General features: G+C 40.5%; 1 protein-coding gene across 2 annotated transcripts in view; it reads right to left on the bottom strand.

The window, feature by feature from the left end:
* Positions 1-11,886, bottom strand: part of fbxl3a (F-box and leucine-rich repeat protein 3a) — a 299,930-nt gene extending 288,044 nt beyond the window's left edge. For both annotated transcript variants that reach the window (XR_011474993.1, XM_023981762.2), the window contains exons 1-3: positions 11,662-11,886; positions 2,537-2,942; positions 1,417-1,539 (exon numbers count right to left, since the gene is read on the bottom strand). Coding sequence is in view for 1 of the 2 variants with exons in the window: in XM_023981762.2 (XP_023837530.1) it covers positions 1,417-1,539; positions 2,537-2,941 (528 nt within the window). In the remaining variant the exon portion in view is untranslated. The remainder of the gene's footprint in view (positions 1-1,416; positions 1,540-2,536; positions 2,943-11,661) is intronic.
* Between the last annotated feature and the right edge of the window lie 664 nt (positions 11,887-12,550).

Consider the following 12,550-nt stretch of genomic DNA (forward strand, 5'->3'; position numbering starts at 1 on the left):
TACCCCACAATGACAAAGCAAAAACAGGTTATACATTTTTGCAAATGTATAAAATTAAATCAAACGGAAATATGACATTTACATAAGTATTCAGGCCCTTTTTACTCAGTAAAAAGTTGGCAGCGATTTAAACCTTGAGTCTTCTTGGGTGTGACACTATAAGCTTGGCACACCTGTATTTGGGGAGTTCCTCCCATTCTTCTCTGCAGATCCTCACAAGCTCTGCACAGCTATTTTCAGGTCTCTCCAGAGATGTTCAATCGGGGTCAAGTCCGGACTCTGGCTGGCACACTTAAGGACAGCTGAGGCTTGTCCTGAAGCCACTCCTGCATTGTCTTGGCTGTGTGCTTAGGGTTGTTGTCCTGTTGGAAGGTAAACCTTCGCCCCAGTCTGAAGTTCTGAGCAGGTTTTCATCAAGGATCTCTGTACTTTTCTCTGTTAATCTTTCCCTCGATCCTGACTAGTCTCCCAGTCCCTGCCACTGAAAAACATCCCCACAGCATGATGCTGCCACCACCATGCTCCGTAGGGATGGCGCCAGGTTTCCTCCAGACATGACACTTGGCATTCAGGCCAAAGAGTTCTTGGTTTCATCAGACCAGAGAATCGTGTTTCTCATGGTCTAAGAATCCTTTAGGTGCCTTTTGGGAAAACTCCAAGTGGGCTGTCATGTGCCTTTTACTGAGGAGTGGCTTCTGTCTGGCCACTCTACCTTAAAAGGCCTGATTGGTGGAGTGCTGCAGAGATGGTTGTCCTTCTAGAAGGTTGTCCCATCTCAACACAGAGAAACTCTGGAGCTCTGTCAGAGTGGCCATTTGGTTCTTGGTCACCTCCCTGACCAAGACCCTTCTCCCCGATTGCTCAGTTTGGCCAGGCGGCCAGCTCTATGAAGAGTCTTGGTTCCAAACTCCTTCCATTTAAGAATGATGGAGGTCACTGTGTTCTTGGGGACCTTCAATGCTGCAGACATTTTTTTGTACCCTTCCCCAGATCTGTGCCTTGACACGATCCTGTCACGGAGCTCTACGGACAATTCCTTCGACCTCATGGCTTGTTTTTTGCTTAGACATGCAGCTTATATAGACAGGTGTGTGCCTTTCCAAATCATGTCCAAATCAATTTAATTTACCACAGGTAGACTCCAACCAAGTTGGAGAAACATCTCAAGGATGATCAATGGAAACAGGATGCACCTGAGCTCAATTCTATCATAGCAAAGGGTATGAATACTTGAAATAAGGTTTGTTTTTTATAAGTAATACATTTGCAAACATTTCTAAAAACCTGTTTTCACTTTGTCATTATTSGGTAGTGTGTGTAGATTGCTGTCGAAAAAGTCATGGGGTCTGAATACTTTCCGAATGCACTGTAAGGCCAATCTATGGCTCTGATTCCAACAGCCTGAGTGTAAGCTACCTTGGGCAACTCCATGAAGCTGGGTCTGGCCGTGGAGATGAGCCCTAGTGTCTTTAGTGAACAGTTCACCAGCTGGGAGAGAATGTCACAGGCTGCCTCTGCAGATTCCGTGCTGCTGTCCACCTAGGAGGTAAAAAACAAACAATATATACATAAAAATATAAATGCAAAATGTTGGTCCCATGTTTCATGAGCTGAAATAAAAGATCTCAGATATTTGTTTACATCTCTGTTAGTGAGCATTTCTACTTTGCCAAGATAATCCATCCACCTGACAGGTGTGGCATATCAAGAAGCTGATTAAACAGTATGATCATTACACAGTTGCATCTTGTGCTGGGGACAAAAGACCACTCTAAAATGTGCAGTTTTGTCACCAACGCCACAGATGTCTCAAGGTGAGGGAGMGTGGCATGCTGACTGCAGGAATGTCCACCAGAGAATTCAAAATGTTAATTTCTCTATTATAAGGACTAATGAATTTATTTCAATTGACTGATTACCTTATATGAACTTTAGGGCAAACATTTTTGAAATTGTTGCATTTATATTTTTGCTCACCCAACACTTGACCTCTGATGCCAATCATAAAATTAAATCTTGATTTCGCATACCATTCTTAATCATAAACAAACAATTGCAGATTCCCCTCAATTTCTTTTCAGCAGCGATGGCAAAGTTGACGTAAATAGTCCGCATGGACAATGGCACTGTCTCCAACAAGAATTTTAGAGGCACTCTTCTTGGTCGCAGACCAATTTTCCTGTTTCGAAGCATTTTGCAATGCGCATGACAGAAATTGTGCAGTTTAAAGCTAATTTCCTATGGTTTAGGCCGTGTTCTTATGCTATCTGTGTGACCTAAACATAACATGAATCGGGGCCCCATGCCATTAATTTCTTTTTTAGATTCTCCCTTTTATTTTGGTTATTGTTAGTTCTCAAAGATTATCTTATTTAAAAAATATATAGCTCCGTTCTCTTTTCTACAAACTTTATATCTTGTTTTATTCGTCTAAGTTTATACTGAAAACGTTTTACTATCCCGAAAATATAAAAATTGGAGTGGCTGCAACGATTAATGGACAAAGGGGAAACACTGAATTGTCTTTCCCACTCACTTTGAAGCTGACATACTGCAGGTGGTTCAAATGCCTCTTGATGATCTGTTTGATTAGGTCTGGGTGTGTCGCCTTCAGGTAAGAACTGGCAGGCTGGTTCAGCTCAAACTCAAAGCACCTCCATAGCTCGGGCATGTGGAAAGCTTGGTTCCAGCCGCGGCACACTTGCGAGGCGTACGCCCGGTCCAGAAGAGGCAGGAATTGAAAGATGTTGAGCAGGATCTCCTGAGGGAGCAGTGCCCAGTCGAAGCCAAACTCGCAGAGATCTACATCAGTCTCTTCTTCCTCCTCCTCCTCTTGGTGCTTCTCTTTGCTTGGCTGTAGCTTCCGCACCTTCTTGCAGGACTCGGTTGGGCCCTCGCTGGAAGAGCTGCARGCGTCCTCATCTCCTTTCACCCTCTTCATCCTATAGGGGGAGACACACAACGAGGTTTGGTGGGAATAATACATCGCAAATCATTGGCCTGCTGGCAATTAGTTTATTAAACACGGGATTTCGTACATTAAAATCACAGCATACAATGCCATAATTATAGAAGAATAACAGCCAGGTAACAATACTAAAAGGTGTCTTATTTCATTGCCTAATTGGAACTAATAACTGCATTCCTGGCATACAACATTGTTAGAGGAATTTCATTCCTATGTGTTTGTTAACCAATTCAATTAAAAAACTCTGTCCGTTTCTAAGAATTTGTAAGGTTCTTATTTGCATAAAATGGACAGAGACCAGCGACCAAATTAATCAATAGCGTTTATTCTCGAGAGCTCTGCTCATAATACCATATACATTGGTTTATATACCTCTCATTTCATCATAAATGTCCCTCCTCCTCTCAGACAATGACAATGCTGTTTTAAGTCTTTTCCTATGCCTACATTGCTTATCATATGCTACAACATGTTACACAATCTACTACAATCCCAACGGTTTCTCCCCTCCCTGGATGGGGACGAGACATCTTTCCTGTTGTTAGTTTCACAGTGGTCACAAGTTGTCTGTTAACACTTCCTCTTTGCCTATGTATAAACATTCTTCATCAGACAGGGTAGAATTCTGTTAGTTACAGTCCTATCATTACTTTTAAATGTATACATAATTTAGTCATTATACATAAAATCCATAACAAACATTTTCACCGTTAACATTATATTAGTTAGGCATGGGTAGGAACGTCAAAAGTTCCAGTTTGGACACTAGTCTAGAGCGCTATTTTATTATTTTGCCATATCTAATTAACCAAAAATACAAAAAGACAACATGCAACAATTTCAATTATTTAGTCAATAGAAATAAATAAATTAGGCCCTAGTTTATAGATTTTACATGACTGGACAGGGGTGCAGCCTGGGACAGCATATTTTTCCCCCCACAAAAGGGCTTTATTACAGACAGAAATACTTGTCAATTTCATCAACTGTCCAGGTGGCTAGTCTCAGAAAATCCCACAGGTGAAGAAGCCGGATGTGGAGGTACTGGGCTGGCGTGGTTGCACGTGGTCTACGGTTGAGGCTGGTTGGACCTACTGCCAAATTCTCTAAAAACACATTGGAGGCRGCTTATGGTAGAAAAATTAACTTTGAATTCTCTGGCAAGAGCTCTAGTGGACATTCTTGCAGTCAGTATGCCAATTGCATGCTCCCTCAAAATGTTATACATCTATGGCATTGTGTTGTGTGACAAAACTGCACATTTTAGAGTGGCTTTTTATTGTCCTCTGCACAAGGTGAACCTGTGTAATGATCATGCTGTTTAATCAGCATCTTCAAATGCCACACCGGTCAGGTGGATGGATTATCTTGGCGAGGAGAAATGCTCACTAACAGGGATGTTAACAAAGTTGTAAACAAAATATGAGAGTTTTTTTGTGCGTATGGTACATTTCTGGGATATTTTATTTCAGCATGAAACATGGGACCAACACTTTACATGTTGAGTTTATATTTTTGTTCAGTGTAGATTTAACACTAAACTGTAACTCGTCCACTCGGGAACATTCACTGTCTTCTGGGTAAGCAACTCCAGTGTAAATTTGGCTTGTGTTTTAGGTAATCAAATCAGATTTTTATTTGTCACGTACCGTTAACTGCTTACTTACAAGCCCTTAACCAACAATCCTTAACCAACAAAGAAAATATTTACTAAATAAACTGAAGTAAAAAAGAATATGAAAAAAGGGTATATACGGGGGCCATTTGATTAATTGTTCAGCCGTCTTATGGCTTGGGGGTAGAAGCTGTTAAGAAGCCTTTTGGACCTGGACTCCAGTACCGCTTGCTGTACGGTAGCAGAGAGAACAGTCTATGACTGGGTGGCAGGAAGCTTGGCACCAATGGTGTATTGGGCCGTAAGCACTACCCTCTGTAGTGCCTTACGGTCGGATGCCGAGCAGTTTCCATACCAGGCGGTGATGCAACAGGATGCTCTTAATGTTGCAGCTGTAGAACTTTTAGGATATCGGGACCCATGTTAAATCTGCCCGCCTTTTCCTGTAGTCCACAATCATCTCTGTCTTGCTCATGTTGAGGGAGAGGTTGTTGTCCTGGCACCATACTGCCAGGTCTCTGACCCCCTCCCTATAAGCTGTCTCATCGTTGTCAGTGGTCAGGCCTACCACCGTTGTGTCGTCAGCAAAGATGATAGTGTTGGAGTTTTGCTTGGCCACGCAGTTGTGGGTGAACAAGGAGTACAGAAGAGGACTAAGCACACACCTCTGAGGGGCCCCGTGTTGAGGATCAGCATGGCAGATGTGTTGTTGCCTACCCGTACCACCTAGGCGCGGCCCGTCAGAAAATCCAGGATCCAGTTGCTGTGAGCTTTGTTGGCACTATGGTGTTGAACACTGAGCTGTAGTCAATGAACAGCATTCTCACAAAAGGTTGTCCTTTTGTCCAGGAGGGAAAGAGCAGTGTGGAGTGTTATTGAGATTGCGTCATCTGTGGATCTGTTGGGGCGGTATGCGAATTGGAGTGGGTCTAGCGTTTCCGGGATGATGGTATTGATGTGAGCCTTGATTAGCTTTTCAAAGTACTTCATGGCTACCAACGTAGTCATTTAGGCAGGTTACCTTTGCTTTTTTGGGCACAGAGACTATGGTGGTCTACAGAATCGGTCAGGGAGAGGTTGAAAATGTAAACGTGCCAGTTGGTCCCTGCATGCTCAGAGTACACATCCTGGTAATCTGTCTGGCACTGCAGCCTTGTAAGTGTTGACCTGTTTAAAGGTCGTGCTCACATTGGCTACGGAGAGCGTGATCACACAGTCCTCCGGAACAGCTGGTGCTCTCATGCATGCTTCAGTGTTGTTTGCCTCGAAGCGAGCATAAAAGGCATCTAGCCTGTCTGGTAGGCTCGCAGCTAGGTTTCCCTTTGTAGTCCGTAATAGTTTGCAAGACCTGCCACACCGCACGAGTGTCAGAGCCGGTGGTAAATTCATTTCTGTGTCTGGTGGAAAGAAGACTGAACCAGGTTTTCCTCTAGGACTTTGCCTGTGCTTAGCTCCATTCCATTTATTTTTTATCCTGAAAACCTCCCCAGCCCTTAACAATTACAAGCATACCCATACCATGAAGCCAGTACATTTTTAAGGTATCTGTGGCCAACAGATGCAGAACTGTATTAAATCCATTGATTAGGGCCTGATACATTTATTTCAGTTGATTGATTTCCTTATATGAGCTGTAGCTCAGTAAAATCTTTTAAATTGTTGCATGTTGTTTATATTTTATTCAGTGCACCTGAAAATATATGGCAAGACCTGAAAATGGTTGTCGAGCAATGATACAACCACCAACTGGCCAAAGCTGTAAAAAATTTAAAAATAATAAAATGGACAAATGTTGCACAATCCAGGTGTAGAAAGCTCTAACCTTTTGTCAATAGGGGGAGCTGTTAGCACTATTTATTTTTTTACATTTCCAAATTAAACTGCCTCGTACTCAATTCTGCTCGTACAATATGCATATTATTATTACTATTGGATAGAAAACCATCTCTAGTTTCTAAACCGTTTGAATTATGTCTGTGGGTGAACCAGAACCTTTCTACAGCGAAAATCATGACAGGACATGCGAAGGTCAGAAATCTAGGCTCTGTTCTCAGACAGTTTAAAGCTCTGGGTGTGCCCTATGGGTCGAAATGAACTGCACCCGCCTTCCCCTGGATGTCAGTAACCAATGAGAAGTGGAATGGAGTCTCTACGTATTTCTCAGAGTTTATAAAAGGCCATGGAGTGACATGTCCGTTCTTTTGGACGCTCGTCAAGGCGCAAGAGAGGACATCAGAATGGCATGCTCAAAAGCTCTCGTTATCGGCATAAGATATATCCGTCTGTGATTTAATTCGATATAAGTGTTAGAAACATCATAACGAAGTTATTTTAAACCGATTTATATCAGTTTATGCGAGTATATTGCTATTTTCGGAATTTTCGTAGTATTGCGCTTTGAGGATTTGGACATGTGTGTGCCACGTAGCTATTGTTAGCTGCTAGTTCCGAAGTTGAAGAGGACGTTTTACAACAAAGCAACGATTTTTTGGACAAAGGACAACTTGCCCAAGATTCTGATGGAAGCTTGTCCAAAAGTAAGAGCTATTTATGATTTTATTCCGTATTTATGTGGAAAAATGTAAACGCATTTGTCAGCCATTATTGCGGCACTAGTCTGGCTGTAACGCACACTGTATGTCTAGTAACGTTAATTTAAAAAATCTAACTCAGCGGTTGCATTAATAACTAATGCATCTTTCATTAGCTGTCCAACCTGTATTTTTTTTGTCAATCTAATCGATAAATAATCGTAAACTTAGGTGCCTTTCCAAGATGGCGCCGGCCAGAATGCATGCCATGTTTTGACTGATTACATTGCATAACCACGATTTGTGATGCTAAATATGCACATTTTCGAACAAACTCTATATGCATTGTGTAATATGATGTTACAGGACTGTCATCTGAAGAATTCTGAGAAGGTTAGTGAAAAAATTAATATATTTTGGTGGTGATAACGTTATCGCTCTTTTTGCCTTGAATCAATGCTGGGGTGATGTTAGCTCATGTGGTATGCTAATATAACGATATATTGTGTTTTCGCTGTAAAACACTTAGAAAATCTGAAATATTGTCTGGATTCACAAGATCTGTGTCTTTCAATTGCTGTACGCTGTGTATTTTAAGAAATGTTTTATGATGAGTAATTAGGTAATACACGTTGCTCTCTGTAGTTATTCTAGTCGCTTTGGTGAGTTTTGTGATAGTGGCTGCAATGGTAAACTATGATTTATACCTGAAAAATGCACATTTTTCTAGAAAAACAGATGCTATACCATAAATATGTTATCAGACTGTCATCTTATGAAGTTGTTTCTTGGTTAGTGGCTATATATATCTTTATTTAGTCGAATTAGTGATAGCTACTGAGGAGTAAAAACTGGTGGAGAAAAAAATGTGGTGTCTTTTGCTAACGTGGTTAGCTAATAGATTTACATATTGTGTCTTCCCTGTAAAACATTTTAAAAATCAGAAATGATGGCTGGATTAAGAAGTGTATCTTTCATCTGGTGTCTTGACTTGGATTTAATGATATTTAGATGCTAGTATTTACTTGTACGCTATGCTAGGCTATGCTAGTCAGCTTTTTTACTGTGGGGGGTGCTCCGGATCCGGGTTTGGAGGAACTAGAAGTTAAGAGACTTACCCAGAAAGACTCTCAGCTGTAACCGCTGCCAAAGGTGCTCTTTACAAAGTATTGACTCAGGGGTGTGAATACTTATGTAAATTTGATATTTCTGTATTTAATTTTCAAAAATGTCTAAAACCATGTTCTTGCTTTGTCTCTGTGTGTAGATGGGCGATAAAAATAAATATTTAATAAATGTTGAATTTAGGCTGTAACACCAACATGTGGAATAAGTCATATGAATAATTCCTGAATGCATAAACCCTCGAGTCAATTTCTGCAGCCTAATACAAACCCCCATAAAAATCCACCTGTTTAAGCTAGAAATAAACGGGAAGCACAGAAACAGAGCTAACGCTTCTTAGAGACGTACTTTCATCGAGAATGACAGATGTATAACTCATATTTATTTCGTCAAGCCGCTCAAAAAGTTACACATTACAGCTCTAATGCATCAACTTTAAAACAAAATAATTAGATTTTTTTTAACCAAACTAAATAACAGTAATCCTTTTAACTGAGTAAATTAAGATGGCATAGGCCTAATCACAATACAGGTGAAATCATATTCAATAGGAGTGTGTGCATGCATTGAGTTATTGAGCTTATTTTGGCTGACCAGTGGAGTCTGTGGTGCTACAGATGACAAACAATTGGTTTATATTAACCTACTGATCAACAACATTTGCAAAGAAGTATCACTCCAGCATGTCACGCCTGTATGGAAGGACATCATAAGCACTGCTGTTAGTTTTAGAATATAAAATAACTATTCAATGCAAATGGTCCAAAGTAACGTCATGATTTGTGATCATGGATTCTTAGGAAAACAGTATGTCATTTTCTGTGATCTGGAAAAAACAACTCGCTGCCCAGATGAAATTCAAAACGACTCAATTGGCTATTTCAGCCATCTGTCAAGAAATGGGCGGTTGATCCTACTGCTACGATTGGATAGAGTGAGGCTGTAACTCCGCTCCCTTTCACATATCTCTCCATCGCTTATATCACTTGCTGGCTGCGGTTTACTACCAAGCCACAAATGTACATAATATCGAACAAGGAAAACAGATTTAACGACGATGCACATTCTGTCAATGACTCAAATCTGACCATAGTTTGAGAAGTGAGAACGCAAGCACACACACACTACAGCTTTCTTGGTCAATAAACATGCAGCAAGATTCTTAGGTTGTTAAGCCTATTGCAAAACTTTGTTACGGCATTTTAAAAACACTCCCTTCTTTCCCTATTACGACATCATCTAAACCGACAATCAACTGTCAATTTCAAATCAAACTTTATTTGTCACATGCGCGTAGACCTTACCGTGAAATGCTTACAAGCCCTTAACTCTTCTTGAACTGCACTGTTGGTTAAGAAAATATTTACCAAATAGACTAAAGTAAAAAATAAGAAGAATAACGAGGCTATATACAGGGGGTACCGGTACCGAGTCAGTGTGCGGGGGTAGAGGTTATTTGAGGTAATTTGTACATGTAGGTAGGGGTGAAGTGACTATGCATAGATAATAAATAGCGAGTAGCAGCAGTGTACAAAAAGAAGGGGGGAATCAATGTAAATAGGCCGGTGGCGATTTTAGTAATTGTTCAGCAGTCTTACGGCTTGGGGGTAGAAGTTGTTGAGGAGCCTTTTGGTCCTTGACTTGACGCTCCGGTACCACTTGCCGTGCCGTAGCAGAGAAAGCAGTCTATAACTGGAGTCTCTGATGGATACGATTGCGGCTGGTCAGATATTGTACACAAGTAAATAGCTTACAATATATCAAAGAGGTTAAGAAACCATGTGGTTACACCACAAGTTAGATGGCTCGTTGCCGAAAATGGTTTAACAGCTAACATTAGCTAGCTACGTTGGTTATTAACTCCCATCTGATATCTTAGCACCATGTTTATATAGCCAGCTAGCTAGCACCACAGATGAAAGGGTAAGTTATCATAATCATTGCTAACAGGTCACATACAGTGCCTTCAGAAAGTATTCATACCTCTTTACTTACTACACATTTTGTTGTGTTACATCCGGAATTAAAAATGGATTAAATATATTGCCTCACCCATCGACACAATACCCCATAATGACAAAGTGAAAACATGTTGTTTTTTGTGTGCAAATKTATTGAAAATTAAACAGAAATCTCATTCCCATAAGTATTCACAACCATGCGTCAATACATGTTAGAACCACCTTTGGCAACGATTAAGAGCCTTCCACACCTGAATTGTACATTATTTACACATTATTTAAGAAATTCTTCAAGGTCTGTGAAGTTGGTTGTTGACTATTGCTAGACAGCCGTTCTCAGATTTAAGTAAAAACTGTAACTAGGTCACCACATCTGTGGTGTTAGCTAGCTAGTAACTAGAACAATCAATCTTGGCAAGCAACTCCAGTGTATATTCCACCGCAAAATATATTTTTATGTTCACTACATCATCTTTATCTGCAACAAGTCAATTTGATGGAAACATCTCTGGTGGGAAAATACGCCTGTTTGCTCCCTGTTCTATTGATTTTAGTGTGACAGATGGAAGTAATTAACAAAAGTGTCCTCTAACCAGTGATGTACACATTATTCACAGATTCCGTGTAGTTTTGGAGCGGTGTTAGGAGGTGCAACCTGCGCAATTGATTACAATGTGTTAATCGATGTGAGTGACTGAAAAAACTGTTTTGCGTTTCTCTTTCTGTTTTGGTTGACCCCCATATTAAAATGCAACATTTCAAAATGTAGCTAACAGTTCTGCAGGCTGTCCGATGCTTCGAGGGTGGCTGTTGTTGATGTGTGCAGAGTGTCCCTGGTTCGGGGCGAGGGACTGTTAAGCTGATTTATATGCATGTGTAAAAACGACATTTTATGTTTAGATGTTCAATATATCAAACTGTTTCTGCATATTGGCATTGGGCTATTTATAAACATTTACTACTGTTAGCATAATTTTCAACTTACATTTTAGGAATATAAATATAACTCAACATTAATTCCAGTGGTATTGTTCTTAAAATCAGGAAAAAAGTTATGATCGATTTATTTTGATGACATACCAGATATCACCAAAACGGGTTTGCACTGCCTACTATGGTGCCAGGGGCCATATACAGCCATTGGAGCTAGAAGGGCAACTGCAACATGAACTACAAACTAGGACTATACAATGATGAGGAACCTAACGCAAGCTAGATAAGTTAGTTARCTAGCCTTTACAATAAAGTTATTTGACAACTACTTAGAAGTTCATAGCTAGCTAGTTAGCATCCTTCCACGCATGAGGATACTGTCTGGCCAAGTTTGCTGTGCCAATGTTAACCTAAGTTAGTTAGTTAACTAACTGTCAGCACTTTACGAGCTAGTCAAGTTATTGGTAACGTTAGATAACTAACCCAAACGTCAAAGACAATCAAATTATATTTGACCCATCCTCTTACCTTATGTTTACACTTGGCAGCTGGCTAGCTGTTGAGGTGAAAAAATCCGATCACTGGCAACTTCAACCCCGGCCGGCACATTCACCCGAGCCAAATATCGCCACATTTACAGTTTTCTTTTAGATAATGTTCGTGTGTTGTGCTATATCTCCGGTGATGTAAATTATTTTGCGGGAGTTTCAGCTGTCCCCCCAATCCGTGAAATGGCGACGTGTTGTTGTGACAGTAAGGGTGCATTGTGGGTGATACTGTATGAAATGGCTTCCTCTTCTTCGGTGGGATTTATTCGCTGTTGGCATCCAACGGTATGGTGCATTACCGCCACCTATTGTACTGGAGTGTGGGCCAGAGAAAAGGAGAAATTAATCCAACCTGCCAGCCCAGTTGCTCTTTAAAAAATATTTGAGACTATATCTAATGATGTTCTACTCTTTGAACTCATTTCCTGGTTCACCAGAATCGTTATTGTCTTTACCGGAGATAAACAAAGAACACGCTCTCATCCACAAGCATGAAAACACTACAGCCAAAATGGGAGGCACTTAGAAAAACTACAAATTCTAGCTCATTTTTCCAAAACCAAGCCTGAAACTCTTTCTAAAGACTGAATGTTTCATATTAGGTGACCGTAGTAGTCACCTTTTATTTTTGCCCAACAGGAACTGAATGGTGACTAATGCATGGAGTCAGTTTAATTGTAAGTATGAAAGATGTTTCTGAACACTTCCAGAGGTACAAATCCCCTAAGCTTCCATTATTGGTGAGGTTGGAATGGTTTGCTGTAACTTCTAACCTTCTCATTCAGCACTATTCTGATTCATTCATGATTTTTCTTAATCATGGCATTATCAGGATTAATTTAGTAGTGTTCCAAAACACGTTACTACTC

Source organism: Salvelinus sp. IW2-2015, linkage group LG36 (genome assembly GCF_002910315.2).
Source record: "Salvelinus sp. IW2-2015 linkage group LG36, ASM291031v2, whole genome shotgun sequence".
NCBI classification, from domain to species: Eukaryota; Metazoa; Chordata; class Actinopteri; order Salmoniformes; family Salmonidae; genus Salvelinus; species Salvelinus sp. IW2-2015.